At 43.6% G+C, this 17,256-nt stretch overlaps 1 protein-coding gene and 1 pseudogene across 5 annotated transcripts in view; one reads left to right on the top strand and one right to left on the bottom strand.

The window, feature by feature from the left end:
* Nucleotides 1–4,258: 4,258 nt before the first annotated feature.
* On the bottom strand, nt 4,259–8,652 carry LOC147448670 (uncharacterized; annotated as a pseudogene).
* A 698-nt stretch (nt 8,653–9,350) lies between these two features.
* The window catches only part of LOC147448669 (uncharacterized), a 53,090-nt gene continuing 45,184 nt past the window's right edge, over nt 9,351–17,256 (top strand). For 3 of the 5 annotated variants that reach the window (XM_086521207.1, XM_086521205.1, XM_086521204.1), the window contains exon 1: nt 9,444–9,930. In XM_086521207.1, coding sequence (XP_086377333.1) covers nt 9,744–9,930 — 187 coding nt within the window. In that variant the 5' untranslated portion in view covers nt 9,444–9,743. Of the gene's footprint in view, nt 9,931–17,256 lie in introns of all 5 variants that reach the window. The other 2 variants (XM_086521209.1, XM_086521206.1) reach the window with 2 other exon arrangements.

The following is a 17,256-nucleotide window of genomic DNA, read 5'->3' as shown; positions in this document are numbered from 1 at the left end:
TGTCATTTTCTATAAGTGCATCATATTTTGATTGCATGGCAGCCATCCAATTTTCTGAATTCTGTGCTTCATCAAAAGACAAAGATCCTCAACATCATGTAAGCTAGACACAGCTAAAGTATAACAATCTGATGCATAAGATGCATGGTGAGAGCGTGAACGAGTACGACTAGACAAAGGTGCATCCAATTTACTGTCATGCAAAGTGTGCACCAGCCATTTTGGCATACCTCTAGCCTGCTCATTTTCAGCCCTTTCCTCATCAAGTACAATCATGTACATCTGTATCAGTAATAGGCTGATCTGTAACATTTTCAGAAACCCCCATGGGATGTACATTTGCCTCATTGTAACTTACATTCGTATTTCCACCACTGAAAAGAGGCAACAAAGTGTCATAAATGTCCTGTGAGCTTACATTACTGTCTCTAGTACATGACAACAAGGGCTAAATAGAATCTTCCACAAACACTACATCCCGTGAAACCAGAATACGTTTTGTTTGTGGATGATACAACCTATAACCTTTGCTTTCAACACTATAACCAACAAAAATACATTTGACAGCCTTATCATCCAATTTCTGTGTTGTGTTTGTGGCACCAAAGCATATGCCAAACAACCAAAAACGCGCATGTGCTCAATAGAAGGCTTTCTATCATGCCATGCTTCATATGGAGTAATAGACTGCAACGATTATGTAGGACACTTGTTTAGTACATAAGTGGCACACATTGATGGCCTCAAGCCAAAAAGAATGTGGCAAAGCTTTACTTTTGACCATACATCGTGCCATTTCCGTAAGTGACCTATTTTTCCTCTCAGCAACACCATTTTGCTGAGGTTTATAAGGCACTATACATTGGTGTTTTATCCCACGACTAGCCAGAAATGCATTGAAGTCATGAGACATATACTCCCCCCCTCGATCGGAACGGAGGGTGCCCATAGTATATTTTGAGACATTTTCAGCCATAGCCAGAAATTGTTTGAAGCACATAAAAACTTCTGGCTTCTCTTTAAGCAGAAATACCCATGCATGCATGGAGTAATCATCAATGAAAGTCACGAAGTAAAGGTAATTGCCCAAAGATGGAGTTTGCATGGGCCCACAAACATCACTATGCAAGCTGCAACCTGCATGTGGCCCGAACTGAACCATCCTTTGGAAACTTAGAACGTTGCATCTTACCCAAAATACAGCCTTCACAAACGTGTTTGACATGTGCTTCAAGAGGAGGCAAAGAAGCAACGATATCAGATTTCTACAAACGCAACAAACTGACAAAATTCAAATGACCAAAACGTGCATGCCAAAGTTTTGCATCTGAAATAGCCCTTAAATCTGCAATTGCATTTGCAAAATTTTGTCCACACTTGTCATACAAAGTGATCTTATACAGCCCACGGCACAAAAGCCCAGATGCAATGATTTCATCACCAAAACTGAGATCATGAACTGTACATCTGTCATCCACAAATTTGACTACAAGTCCAAGTCTAACAAGTGCAGATATAGACAAAAGATTCTTCTTGATCCCAGGTATATAAAGTGCATCAACAAGTGTGAAAGAATTGCCAATAGCAGCAGTAAGCACAATATTTCCAACTTCCTGAACTGGATAAGAGGCATTGTTGGCACAAGGGACAGAATTCCCATGAGGGACAGACTCGAGAGAGGTGAACAATTCACGATGTGAGGTAATGTGCTTTGTAGCACCACTGTCGAAATACCACACATGTGAATCTGCAGCACAACTGACAAGCATGCATCATGAACATCAAGATTGTAAGTGCACTCTACACTTAAAGCCCATTCTGCATCGACATCAGCATCACAGTCTCCTTTAACAGAAGACTCAACAATGGTTGCATTTGTAGTGGAACCAGCATTTGCAGTGGACACTGCTTCATCAAGTGATCATTAGCTTTACAATAATGGCAACGCATCTTCTTTTTGCCCTTATCACCCGAATTGCTAGACGAAGTGCTGCTAGTAGAAGCATTAGGAACAAAAGTTTTGCCACTCGCAACAAAATCATAAGAAGTGGATGCATTGCTGTTACCACGCTTTCTTTGAGAAGCAATAAAAGCATGTTCAACTGCACGTTGCCTAGTCCTGTTTTTTCTGGAAAGTGACTCTTGCAGCAGCAATGTGCATAATGCCATCAAACTTGACAACTTATGGATTTCCTTGGGTCATAAGTCTCCAAGTACTAGCAAAAGTCTGGTAAGAATTTGGTAAGGCATCAAGAATAGTCTACACAAGGGAACTGTCTGAAATGACTTCACCTGCAGAAATAAGTTGCTCATTGATATCCTTGACACTAGCAAGGAAAGTGTCCATATCATCTTCCTCATGCATAATCTTCGACTGCAGCTCTTTACGCAGCAAAGCAATTTTAGCCTCATTGCGGCTTGCATAAAGACCAGCCAAAATATCATAAGCCTGTTTTGCAGATTTTGTTCAACGGATGTGAGGAACAATGGTGCGCTTCACAGACAATGCAATCAATACATGAGCCTGCGCATCCTTTACATCCCAACGAGCTTGTTTTGCCATAGGCAAAACAACTCTAATAGCAGCAATCCTTGCAATAAGACCTGCAACATCCTCAACATCACCTATATCCTCAGAACCGGGACGTATATCAATGCCCTGCACAATATTCTAGACGCCCTTTGACACAAGAACATGTTGCATCATATAAGCCCACATAGGGTAATTGTCCCCATCCAATCTGTCCTCAGCAGCAAACATCTTAAAGACATCTGTGTTGTTGTCAGCCATGGTAAATGCTGCACCTGATGTGAAAACTGCCCGAAAATAGGAGAAACGGAGCGGGAATAACACGTGCTATATAGCACAAACCATAGAAGACTGTAAGGCACCTGTTATGCAAAAAACAACAGTGACAGAAATTCTGCACAAAATGACAAAATTGCCTGTGCAGAGTTACCTGTAGTGGAAACGGAGGCCGAAATGAGCCCGAATAAAAAATCTGAGCAAACTGAGCTCTGTGAGCTCACCCAAAAAATTTATCAACCTGTGAACACTTGCCAAACCTCACTATAATCGGAGAAAGTGAGCAGGCGTGTTCTGGAGCAGCTGGCGATTAAGCCCGGGAGGACGTAACCTGCTCTAATACCAATTGTTGGAATTAGGGTTGCAGAGAAATGCACACAACTTGGAGAAGACGAAGGAAGCTCAAGGCACACAATAGAGAGTGTGTTACTTAGTGTGCAATGGAAAGATTGATAGCCCTAGAGTGATGGGCGTATATACAATGCTTAGGGGAAAAACCCTCCTAAAGAGGGAAAAAGTGCCCCCGTGGTCCTAGTGTGTTCACACACATCACTACCACATGTATATGGTAACACTTGTATATTTTGCAACCAGCTCTTGACTCTGCCTAAGGGCCACAACCAGCCTCTAGTTCTCTGTCAAGAGGTTTTGGATCTCTTGATGATGAGTAGCTTTCCTGGGAGCGGCGCTGCAATTGACAACTGATCATGGGCAAGAGCTTGTCAACGAGGCAGATCAATGGGTTCCACATCATCAAATCCACTCAGCCGATAGTTGGGTATCAATGGAGCATTGAGTGCGCCATAGTAGCTGGTGCCATGTGGTCACAACCTATACACAACCTCCATGCTGGACGAGGCAGCCAGCTACATCGCTTCTCTTAAACATGAGGTAGATGTTCTCTCCCATGGATGCAATAGGCTTTGATCTGACGCCAGCTGGCTATTGGACTACTAGTGAGTGAGCATGGCCTTTGAGCCATGGAGAGACTGGTGGAGAGTCAAGAGTATTTGTCCTCTCTAATCTATGGAAGGTCCCATGTTGTAGGGTGTCCAATGTTCGTTCACACACACACACACACACACACAAAGTTCCCATTTGAATGTAAAAGAATGAGCTTATCTAACTGGCTCCAACCATCTTTATTCCACGAGCTAATACAACAACAAGATTGTTCCACATGACACCTTCATTTTCAAAGCTTTCAATCTTCACTCACCTCCCCTTGGTTGGTCCCCTAAAATGTGTGGATGTTTTGACCTTCGCCAAGCTTTTGTTGAAAGCTTGCAACATCTTTGCAATTGTATTTGCCATCAAATCAAGCTTCAATAAAGGTGTTTCCTAAAATTTCCAATCATTTGGCTAACAATATACATTCTTTGATTCAAACCTAGCATGAGTTTTAGCTAGTACTCTAATCTCGTCCACCATCGCTTTGCACATTTTGGCCTTCTAGGTGCCATACAAGTAGTAGACAATATTCATGGTAACCTCTATACATCGATCCATGTCCAGCTCCATCCCTTCTGATATCTCAAAAATGAAGCTACCTTCGAAATCTGTTCAATGTTGATTAAGAAACTTTTTGTAGAGCCATGCATGCCTATGTCAGGTAATAGTAGATACTTTAGACATGTTAGTACGTGATAGAGATGATTATTAAAGTGCAGTATTAGCTATTAGTACGTGTTAGAGATGATTATCAAAGCACAATATTAGCTAGATAGAATTAGAAATAGTCTTTCATAGCACAATACTTGGTTAGGTTGAGAGCCATAGACTCTAGCCCTCATGGCTATGAAAAAAAACCTTTTTCCAAGCATAGTTTTTAGTTACCTCTAGCATAGTGTTTTAGCTGAGGTTTAAGAGCAAAACACGTCTTTAGCTCTCATGGTTCTGGAGGGAATTGAAAAACTAGCATTGAAAGAGTTTATTTTAATGCTTGTTGCTATGTTCCCGAGGCTAATAATAGCATACTTTCCATGCCAAGAATAACTTATATATTAATTTATCAATATATTGGGAAAATCAATGAGAGATATAAGCTTGGGTTATTTATATTTATTTTTTGTTCCATATGAAGGAAAATAACACCTATTTGTGCAAAAAAGAGGAAATTTTCCACATGAGAGGAGGAGGACGAGTCCACGACTTCTATCTCCATCCGGTTTTTCGCCGTGAGAGTAGCCGTTGAAAGAAATTGTCAATTGACAACTCCAAGATCGTTTGCTCTTCTGATGATTTGCTAGGTGTCCGTACCACTTTAGGTTTACACCTATGTATTGGCGATAATTTAGAATGAACGAGTATTGTAGCAAATCTATGAAGGATGTAGTGAGTGTGTGCCAATTGTTTAGGTTTGCGTGAATATTGGTGCTACAAGAAAATTTGGTTGGGCTCAAAAATATCAAAGGCGTGTTTCCCATCATTGATAGCGAGTTGCTTACGCCCTCCTTACGCCAGGGAGTAATGCGCAAAAAAATTGGGCAAATTATGTGAGAGTGTGTGAGCGCAACGGTCTCATAGTGCTGCAACACTAGTGTTCTTAAATAGCAACATGTTTGTGTGTGTTTATGTGTGTGTGTGTGTGTGTGTGTGTGTGTGTTTTAGGGACAAAAAAATAATGTGTGTGCGAGTGTGTACATAGCAACGCCAAATTCCGTTTTGCTAAAAGACATGCTAGTCCGTTTCTAAAGCAGCAAGCACGGAAGGGCTACTGTAGGGAGTGTGTGTGTGTGTGTGTGTGTAAGATGTCGTTTTCCCTCACGACCTCATTCTGTACACGCAACTCCTGACAACTGAGGTTGCAGACCCACCCAAAATGGTATTGCAAAGATAAAAATAAAGAATTTTTATAAGTCTTTTTTGACCATCCATTCCACAATTGGATGAATATACAAGGCAAAGTCGTATTATCCCTATTTAGTGAAAAAAACCGACTCAAAATACTCCTAGACTTTTAGGTAAAAGTTTGAAGCTTTTGTTGGTACTACACTTCTATAAAAATCTCGATATATGTTGAAAAATTGTTCGGGATTTTACAATTTTAGTTGGTCAAACTCCACTTGACCCCTGTTAAAGCATAAATCCAAGGGGGATTTAGGATTTTTTGATAATAAAGAAAAGTAATGAACGTGACCATAGTAATGTATGGTCCTAGGAGTTAATACCATTTTATGTCAATGACCAATGTGTGTGTGTGTGTGTGTGAGTGTGAGTCCAAACTCAATCCAAACTACATCCAAGGTGAAAAAAAAGGCCGGAGAAATTCTTGAAGTTTTCTTTGTTTTCAGTTCAAGTTTTTGAAGTTTTTACTGTAACATACCAAGACGTGTCTCTCTCTCGGTTTTCTTAAAGGCAAGTTCCATAACAACCAATGTTTGACCCTGGCTAGAATATAGTTTCAAGGTGGGTTTTGAGTTGTTGGTATTAAAGAGAGGTTTAAAATGTAACTTAGCAGGTAAGGTCCTATATTTCAACTCCTCAATTCATTGTCCAAAACAATGTATGGCAATAGGAGTTAATATTCTGTCAATTATCAATGTGTGTGTGTGTGTGTGAGAGAGAGAGAGAGAGAGAGAGAGAGAGAGAGAGAGAGAGAGAGAGAGAGAGAAAGAAAGAGTTCCCGTTTGAATGTAAAAGAATGAGCTTATCTAACTGGCTCTAACCACCTTTACTCCATGAGCTAGTACAACAACAAGATTGTTCCACATCACACCTTCATTTCCAGAGCTTGCAATCTTCAGTCACCTCCCCTTCGTTGGTCCCCTATAATGTGTGGATGTTTTAATCTTCGTCATAAGCTTTTGTTCAAAACTCGCAACGTCTTTGCAATTGTATCCACCACCAAGTCAAGTTTCAATAAAGGTTTTTTCCAAATTTCCAATCATTTGGCTAGCAATATACATTCTTTGATTCCTAGCATGAGTTTTGGGTAGTACTCTGATCTAGTCCACCAATGCTTTGTACATTTCAGCCTTCTAGGTGCCATACATATAGACAAATTCATGGTAACCTCTACACATCGATCCAAGATCCAAGTCCAGCTCCATCCCTTTTGATATCTCAAAAATGAAGCTACCTTCCTTGATCACATCCACATCTATCACATATTTCAGATGCTTGCTCGTGGAGCTCCTCAAATCAATGTCCATTTCTCGTTGGCCATGTTTTCTAGGATAGTGCCTCTTTCTAATTGATAAACCAAGCGGCACCTGTTCTCCTACCGTCACAAAAACATTTATGCACTCTTCAAAGTTCCAATCATCATCACCATATACATAACACAGATCAGGAGGATCATCCCATCTGATTTCCCTAAAACGGGAACTACTATGTGTCCTTGTAGAAATCCTTGATTGAATGATGTCTCGTGCAATTGCACACAAATGGTATTCCTTGTATCTTATGGTATTATAACCTCCTCTACCCTCCTCTCAATTTTTCTTTGGACACATTTCCTCAAATAAGGAGATGCTGAAAATGCACCCACCACCATCAACACACGGATCCCTTTTATGTGCTTGTCTATTAAGCTAATCACTTTCTCAACCTTAGGGTGAAAGGTGCCCATAATCTCCCAATCTTCCAGTCTCAATTCATCATAACAATCAATCCCAAGGATTTGGCCATATTTCTCCCAAGCTTTGCTCAACTTTCTGGGAAGTAAGAGTTGTCGAAAGAATTCCTCGCCATTGAACCCCCCTTAAATTCCCTGCCACCACTCATAAATCTTGAGGACTACAAATGTATTAGTTTGTTGGCAAATGTCTAGAAAACAACGTATTTTCTAACAAAGATGTTGAAAAGATTTGGCATCTACAAAAGTACCACCTTCGATCTCACCATAGCTGCCCACAACCTCATCAACCCTCATGATCTCAAGATCATCGTCAATATCAATAGTGCCACAACATACATCTACAACTAAAATCTTGTTGCTGCGCACCAAGAAGCCCTTGGGTTTATGTTGGAAATATATGCATGCAACCTCTGGCTCCAAAATGATATCAAGGGGGAATGGATTGGCATAGACACATGTGCAAAGGCAAGCCACACATTTCACCATGTCGGCCTTTTCTGCACACACCGTCATTATCTCCTTTCCTCTCTCGTTCTATATAGCTGGAACCGTTAGACACATTGCACATTCTCCATGCTAAATTGCTTACCATAATTGACTTTCAGCTTTGATATGATGAAACTGGAAAGGCAACATTGATAGTCCACCACGAGATGCTCAACTGTGAGTCCACCGGGGAGATTGGGTGCAATCTGGTCAGCATATGGGGCCAACAAGAGCTTGAACTTGGTGGCAAAGATATACATTTCTCTACAAACTGTAGAGGCATCACCAAGACATCAGAATGTTAGATGATTCCACTATGTGGATGATAAAGGGGAGTGAATCCGGAACACAGAGGAGCAACAGATGCAGAGGTTGAACGGGCCCTAGGTTTGGTTGCAGAGTGTGTGGTCTGTGTGTAGCATAGAAGCCCGTATTGACCCAAATAAAGGAGCTGGAAAGGAAGGTCAGACGCACTAGAGGGGCAATAGAAGAGGCTGGTCTATGTTTAGCAATAGGGTGTGGTGTGGGCTCTACAAGTAGAAGGCCACTCATACGCCTTAAAAACGTTGTCTGGCTATGAGGGATGGCATAAGCGAAGCTAGAGGATGTCCTCTCAACATGCTGAATGTTTGGAAGAATATATAGTATATAGTATTTAGAATAGCTTTAAAAAGCCTTGAAAATGTGCAGAAGATTGGATAGGCTAGGTATCATGACTCACGAGCAGTCAGTGCCAATTAATGCATACCCCTCAGACCGGGTTCAGAAGACCCGTCATTGCCGACAACAGTGCACAATCAGACATGTAGCCGATGAACAGCTCGCACCTAAATTCTAGTGTTCAGACGACACGAAATCTCGACCAACCTTGCGTGCCAATGCACGTCAAAACACAGGGTGTTTTCTTCCGAGCCCCCCCCCCCCCCCAACCAATATGTGCTCCACCTCTACGCCATAAGCCTACGCATGTAGAGAGTGGCCCAAGTCCAAATACCTCCTCCTCCCATCAATCTACTAAAGGGTGTACAAAACCATCCAGGAAGAAATTCTTACACTTGGGTGGCGAGGATGTGCAAGAGATCGCACCAACAACTCCATCAAAGAAGGTAAGGGTGTCCACGAAGAAGGGCATTGTGGAGCTTGAAGATGATGAAGACAACATGCAAAAATCAAAAGGGTAAATGGAAGGACATTTGAGTTGACCAGCTTATCCATGTGAGGGGTGTTCAACAATCCTCAAAAGCAAGGGATCACGCAAAAAGGAGCATTAAATGAATAAGTATGCCCACCCTTTGTAACTATGCCGATTTTGGGATAGTTGCGAAGTTCAAGGCTTAACTAAGGGCAATTTTGCATGGGGTGACGTTGACTGGCGGGGGTGGGAGAGATTCACACGCTGCTTATTTAAGGGGCAGCGTTGAACGAAGATTGGCCAAGCTCCACTTCGCCAAAAACGATAGAGTTGGCACTCCAAGGCGTCGTTCACGGGTGGTGCACTAAACCAGAGCGTGTGGGCCACCCCAAGACTCAAGTTTTTTGCTCGAGAAAGTCCTCTGGTGGACCGGGCACTGGTTGCTGCCTGCAGGCAATCTACAAGCGGTCAACACGACATGTGGCAGGCGTCATAGCCCATGCGAAAGCTCAGCTATCTCCAAGCAGTGTTCAGTGCGGGGGTGGGACTGGGGTAGAGGCGGCAGAGGTGCCACTGCAACGTGTGGATCTGCTCTAAGCCTTGCCTGACCATGCAAGAGGATTAGTTATTCATTTAAAGCTCTGTTTGGGCATAGTTGGCTTATTTATCTATACCTGATTAACTAAGCCTCGCGGGACCATAGCCTAACACCCGGTTTTCGAATCTGGTAAGGTAACATGATGGGCGGGGGCAGCAGCGGCAGCAGCTCAAGGCCCTGGTCGTCTGCAACCTCCATCACCGCCTCTGCCAAGCGTATACAAAAAGAGCTGGCCGAGATCAGCATGGACCCCCCTGCCAACTGCTCCGCGGGGCCCAAGGGCGACAATCTTTATGAATGGGTTTCCACCATCACAGGTCCTTCCGGTATTTTCTGATCCAATACCCTCTCTCTCTCTCTCTCTCTCCCCCTGTCTGGTGTTTCTGTCCTTTGTAATGGTGAGCTTTGATTGTATTTTTACTGGTAGATTGGTAGAGTAGCTAATCTTCTCCTACACACTCACACCCACCCACCATACAACTTGCTATACACCCTGAAAACAGACACGTACTTTGCCCGCTCTAGTACCTCAGCAGTATTATTTTGTGCAAACTTGAACCTAGTGGTTTCGTACGGTCCCATACGTTTTGTACACGTACGACGATGTGCGGTACTAAACGAACTAAAAAAAATTAAGATTTATGACGACATTACTTACGTTCATAATAAAAAAACAAATAATTCTTAAGTCTAAGGCCTAGGCCCTTGCATTATGTAGTATGTACTATGTAGCTAAGAGAGAGAGAGAGAGAGAGAGAGAGAGAGAGAGAGATGAATTATGAGAGCTTCAATGGGAGCTCGAGAGGGAGAGACCCATGGGACAGAAGAGGGAGAGGCAAGACTCTAGTCTCTAGAGCTTGTCACTTGAGAGCTAGAACATGGGAGCATTGAGAGCTTGTAAGTGTTGGAGAACAAGATAGAGAGGCATTGCTTAAATAGGAAGAGGCTAGAGCATGAGAGAGGGGAGCATGGATGATGACTCTTGAAAGTTGATGAGAGAGGGAGAGCATGGGCGAGAGGGAGAGCATGAGAGAAGTGGCAAATTGCAATGTCACGGTGCTATTTTGACAGTAAACCTATGTCAACATGCTATTTTGATCAGGTAGGTCATAGTTGAACACCCTCACTTGCACAGTATAATCACTTAAGCATATAGGTATAGGTAGGCCAAATGGCTAAAAACGTATAAAAGAGTCACTTGGCCTTCGATAAATCAGAACCCTGTACTCGCGGGGGGATCTATCGCCCACAAAACCTCAGCACCTAGTGTTTCCATCGCCAAACCTGTCTCAAGTGAGAAAATCCTCTCACTTATAAATCCAATAATTCATTTAGAATTATTTTTCCTTTAGATAAAGCTAATTTAGCAACGGACATCTTCTTCATATTCTTCCGTTATCAAGGTAGAAGTAAAAACTCTCTTGAATTTTATCCTCTTAGGTTTTTCTCTCCACAATAACAGAGTAGACCACCATGTTTGTGCGCTTCCTTTTAAGTAAGATACTACCCTTCGTACCTTGGAGCGTTCCAAGACACGACCTCTTGAGAAGGCGATGTCAAACTGTTGAATGAATTCAAGGGCTCGATGGCTGTCCTCGTATCCTGAAAACGTGTCAAGACTTGACTGCTTGACCCCAATCCTTGAACTCCTTGGTCTTCTTGTTCTTTTTCTCACTATTTGAACTGTCACCAGATGATGAGGTCTTCTTCTTTGAACTGCTAGATGACTCCGTGTGCCTTCTAGACTTTTTCAAAAATCTACTTTGCGTACTTTTTTGGCTTTTCCCCCGCTTCTTCCACTTTTTCTCATCCTCACAGAAACTAGAGGACGAGGACGACGAATTGTCTGAACTCTTCGAAGACCAAGAAAAATCTAGGTCATCCTCGAAACGAACATGCTTCTTGGATTTGCTCACCACCTCGAAAGTCGATTTCGAGCCCAGTTAACCGGGGAACTCCACTGATTTCTTCTTCTTCCGAGAGCGCTTTAAGCTACTTGTTTGTCTTCTATTCAACAGCTTCGTCAAACTCTTTCTACGAGTACAATTTTTGCTTTTTTGCACCTGGCTTTGCTTTCTGTTTCATTACCGACTTGACAGGAAGATGGATGCCCTCTCACTATTTGGAGGGAACCTTGTCAAGTGGGTAATTCTTCAGGTGATTCACATATTTTGGGTCTTTGGAGTACTCGATCAGTCTTTTCATACACGTGTCAACCTACAATTGACGGTTGTACTTTGCTCTGTAGAGTTTCCTCGTTTGAATTTGCCAAAATCTCTGTTGGTTTCTTATGTGCTCACGCTGGGACTTGGCTATTGTTCATCTCTCCGTAGACTAACCGTCGAAGGGATGTCGTCTGTTGGATTCTTGGCAAGAACCCATTTGTGTTGCAGAAGGGATTGGATCCTTCGTAGAAGAAGAATTGTTATGAGCTCTGATACCATTGTTACAGGCTTGGACACTCCAAGCGAGAAATCAATAGCAAGACACAAAATTTGCAAATAACTGAACTTGACTAGAGAGAGAGAGAGAGAGAGAGAGAGAGAGAGAGAGAGAGAGAGAGAGAGAGAGAGAGAGAGGCTCTCCATGCTGATAACAATCTGCTCATACAAGTGACCAAGGGTGGTTCGGCATAGAATTGACATGCCAATGGATAGACCCGAGGACACACGCAACTGCGACTGCTACTGACACTGCCAACTGCTCCTGTTCACGAGACCACTGTCACGGCCATAGCATGGGCTGGGCTCCCCGACATGGATCTACCTCGTGGCAAAGGAAGAACTGGAGAGAGAGACGAAGGCCTCAAGGCTGCCTATGTGGTTGCCCTCTAGAGAAAGTAGGGATCTCTGCTCTCCTCTACATCTGACTGCTATGCCCACCGAATGGGCTGCCCTGAGGAGAAGTGTGGAAGGGAATATTTGCTGCCCATCGCCGTGGAAGAAAAGCCTGCAAGTGCTGCCCATCACCATCGCCAGTGCTCCACAAGGCTGACCATGGAAACGCTGGGGAAGAGACCCCCTCTGGCTGAAAACGCCTGGCACGACAGCAAAAAAGCAAGGGTCTAGAGCTGCCCAAAAACGCTAGGCAGCACCTCCTCATGCCTATGGCGGTTGGCCTCCAAACTGCCCAATGGGACACCCCATGGAGGGCGCTCCCTCTAGGGCTGATCTGTATGTATTCATCCGGCCTATATAGGACACAAGCCTGGCTGCCCAACCCAGATAGCCAGCCCCACGACCTGGTAAATCCCATAAATGGGGGGGAAATAGGAGAAAAGGGGCAGGGAGATCTGGCAGGGCAATGAACTGCAAGGGAAAGAGTGGTATAGGGCAGAAGGAGCCTATGTAACCATGGAACAAAGCCAAAACCCGAGCTAAACACGGCTGGACATGACATGACATGAGAGAACAACCTCACACTGGCCGGGCACAGCCACAAAACAACCCTCACTCCCTAATCTGCTCCTGGGAGATAACGGAGCTACCACCGGACATGAATATGAACTCTAACAGGCACCACTTGCCAACAAAAAAGAACAGACTGAACAAACTTTTAGGCACTTCAAAACAACTAAACTGAAAGAGAGAGACTCCACACAAGACACAGAGTGGTGTAGTTCCATCCTCAGAGTGCATTGGGCCCAAACTGTGACGCCCCTTTCGGTATTTATTTATATTGCTTCAACGAGGTACACAATGTGTGACTCTGCTCTGCATTTCTCGCGGGTAGCATGCCATAGAGTGAGCCCTTAGTACATTAAGGCCCTTGGCCATCCAAAAGTAGTTACATGAAAAGCATCAAGTCTAAAAGAATATGGTCCTAAAAGCTAGCACCCGGAGGGTTGTTCGTACAATGTTACCATGTCAACAACAATCAACACAATTGGTGGAAGGTCGGTACAACTACCACATCATCATCTCTATGCAAGTTGGTGTGTGTGTGTGTGGTCTTTTGTTTTATTTTTAGGGGTTTACGCCCCTCGGCCAGTTCCATAAGTTGTTGGGGGTTAGGATTTTTAATTCTAACCCAATTTGTTATTTTGGTCCACTCGGCGAGAATCTTTAAGTTGGTAAGGACTTCTTTTCTGCTTCGGCTTCTGCTTGGTTTAGGCCCCTCGGCCGGGATCTGGAGGTGGGCTAGGGTCTTCAATGGCTTGACAAGTTAGCAATTTGTGACATTCCCCCTTCTTGAAAGAAAAGTAATCGTCCGTGATTATATTTGCAAAACAACTTAAGTTATATAAAAAATATCCGAGGGTCATTCTGAGGGTCAATCCCAAGGGTCATTCAATTTTCTCATTCGATATCGGACCTCTTGATATTCTGGTATAGCAAAACTAGCCATCACACCCAGACCGCGTTGATCTTGTGAAGGGTGCCTTGATGCACTAAAGTTACAATATGAAGGTCGGCTTCGTTCTTCAGTGACTTGACACGTCAGCAGTTTGTGATAGATACAATGATCCTAACTGTTGAGATGCTGACCAAACTTGATGCAGGTGCTTGGTATTGATGATACCCTGTCACAAGACGGGCACCACGTGCCAACGGAAAAGAACAGACTGAACAACTTTGAGCACTTCAAATAACAACTGAGCAGAAAGAGATGCATGACACGAAGGGGGAGTGGCGGAGTTCCATCCCGAGAGAGCACTGGCCCCAAACCTTGGCGTCCCTATTGGTATTTCTATATATTACTTGAACTCGCTACAATGTTGGTACTCACGCTGTCACAAACTGGAGCGTACACGAATGATCAACAAGATGAAAATAAATAATTTTTCAACTATACAGAGTTGAGGGAGAAGTTCGACACAATATTTGGGACCAGAAGATGGGCTGATCCTCCCCCCTTAGAGAGAATCCTTTATTAGGGAGAATCTTTTTACAAGCACAAGAACTGGAGAAAACCCCTCCGTTCTATTCTCAGACTCTATGGTCGTTCCTTCCCGTGAGGGAGATCCGAGAGACGAGCTCTCAATTCTTTTTCCGTGTGTACTCGGAGTCAAGGCTCCGCATACAATTTCCGAATCCCGTTCCCGGAATTCCCAAGCGTAGGCCGAGGCCTTCCCGCTTCTCCTTTGCGATGAAGTACCTGCAAAGACACAAACACGGGACAACAATTCGTATGGCGAATCCCCAATTGATACTTGTCGCTCTTTGCGCGGGAAAAGTGACCTCCGTGCTTCATAGTCTCGCGATCTCTTGCATCTTTTGGCTGCAGAGTCTCCTCTTGCTGGCGCTGGCAACTCCTCCTTTGAGAGAGGGCGTGTGATCTGGCCGCGATAGGAATAGCTGAGCACTGGCTGCCCTCGTAGAGATCGTTGGCGTTTTTTTTTCTTTGCTTTTGCTAGAAAGAGGGAGAGAGAGAGCGCTGGTTGGTCTTTGTTGCTTTATTTTCCAGGTGGCTGCCCACTTATAAAATGGGCGGCCGGCGTATTTTAAAAATGGTATGAATCTGCCCAAAAACTCAATAAAACCTTGTAAGTTAAAAACAATGCTTTCACAGCACTTCCCAGGCGTCCCTGGATGCAACCACATGCACAAATGCAATGCAGACATAGATTCCTCGCGGGAAAGCGTCTGCTCTTCCCGAAAAACACGTTAAAATATTCTGCTTTTTAAGAAAAGCTTCTCAAAACCCATCTTTATTCTTGTGCTTGCGTCTTTACGCGTATTCCTTTTTCGAGTTCGGGTTTCCTGCTAGACCAACGAAATATTTCCTTTCCGATGCTCCTGCCACCCCATCACGTGATGCATTAGGAATATTCGTTTCCCGGTCTCTCCTATCGAACTAACGGTACAACCCCTTCATGATGCTTAATGTCATCCATCATATGACGCATCAGAGTTGTCCGTTCCTGATGGCTTTAAATAATTCCAGTAGATCTACAGTCCCTAACCTTTCGATTCAAGTGCACATATTTAAATATCCTAGTTTAAAAAAAAGAAATTACTTGAGAAAATAAGAAAATAGTCCATTTAGCAACATCAACTGTAGTGCTTGTACATATCCTTCCAGTTTCGTGGGATAGAGTGCTAATTTTTGCTCGGTTGTCCCTTGAGCATCCAAAGTGTACATATCCTTCCAGTTTCGTGGGATAGAGTGCTAATTCCTGCTCGGTTGTACCTTGAGCATCCAAAGTGTAATCTTTCTAGACTTAAGTGTCTGGTCCTGATGATGGATGGTCTGCAATATCTCTTTTGTAGTTAGAGTGTAGGTCCTCAACAATGATTGTTGACTCCACCATCTTCTGAAGGGTATTATGAGGATACACCTCACGCTCTTTCGAAGCTGTAGTAGGAGACCGGCTTCGATTTTACATCTTTTCCTCATAAAAAATCTTCATGAAAGGAGTAACCTTTAGAAGAACCGACCAATACTTGTCTACATAACTGGTGACTTTCTCATGTTCTCTCTAGGCGAGCCAATCCCATTCCTTTTGGATGTCCTTCTCAAAATCAGGCGGAAGTTCATAAAATTCAGCGTTCAAATGAGTCCACGTTTTGGCTTCAGAGCCTTACAGAATCTTGGATAACCACCAGTTGCTTGCCGTCTCCTTGAGATACATCCCAACATGACACAACTTGGATTTTTCCGTGAAGTTTTCATTAGCGAAAGAAACTTCAAACTGCTTGATAAACTGCTTTAGAGATATCTCTCCGTCCAGTATAGTTGTCAAACTTGACATCCTTGTCGCCAGAGTTGAAAATCCTCATGTGGCGATGAGACTTGCGACTATCCTTCTTGAATCTGGGCTTTTCTTTAGTTTTACGTAGGGCAGTAGTAGTGGTGGCTTTTTTCTTCTTAGGAGAAGATTTAGATATTGTGTGAGAAGTGGAAGTAGTATAATCAAGAGAGTAAGATGGAGAAGAGATAGAGACATCCTTGCTTTCATCCAGCAGAGAGAGAGTTTCTTTTCCCGGCCTTTGCTCTTTGTAGGCCGTTTGTTCCAATTCGAAGATCCCTTGTGCGTATCGGCACCATCCTCAGCATGTTCCTCCTGCAGTTTTTTACCACCCGTAGTATTTTCTTGATGCCCACCGACATCTGTTCCTTGCGCGTTCTTAAGTCCGTCCAAAATCTTCTCGACATCTGGCAACGTGAGAAGTTGTTGTAATTCCGCAAGCTGAGCTCGCACTTGCTGAAGTTCTTCTTCGGCGCTTCTCCCTTGGCCTGCCATGGTTCTTCCCGTTCGTTCCCGGAATCGTCCTCCTTTGCAGAGAAAGAGAGGAATTTGAGCTCTGATACCACAGTGACAAACGAGAGCGCACACGAATGATCAACAAGATGAAAATAAATAATCTTTCAACTAAACAGAGTTGGGGGAGAAGTTCGACACAGTATTTGGGACCAGAAGATGGGCCTGTTCCCCCCCCCTTAAAGAGAATCCTTTATTAGGGAGAATCTTTTTACAAGCACAAGAATTGGAGAAAACCCCTCCGTTCTATTCTCAGACTCTAAGGTCGTTCCTTCCCGTGAGGGAGATCTGAGAGACGAGTTCTCAATCCTTTTTCTTTGTGTACTCGGAGCCAAGGCTCCGCAGACAATTTCCAAATCTCGTTCCCGGAATTCCCAAGCGTAGGCCGAGTCCTTCCCGCTTCTCCTTGGCGATGAAGTACCTGCAAAGACACATAAACACGGGACAA

The sequence above is a fragment of the Adiantum capillus-veneris genome, chromosome 10 (assembly GCF_014529385.1).
Source record: "Adiantum capillus-veneris isolate H3 chromosome 10, ASM1452938v2, whole genome shotgun sequence".
Classification (NCBI taxonomy): domain Eukaryota; kingdom Viridiplantae; phylum Streptophyta; class Polypodiopsida; order Polypodiales; family Pteridaceae; genus Adiantum; species Adiantum capillus-veneris.
The sequence above is the reverse complement of the archived record's forward strand: the minus strand, read 5'-3'. Positions and strand labels throughout refer to the sequence as shown.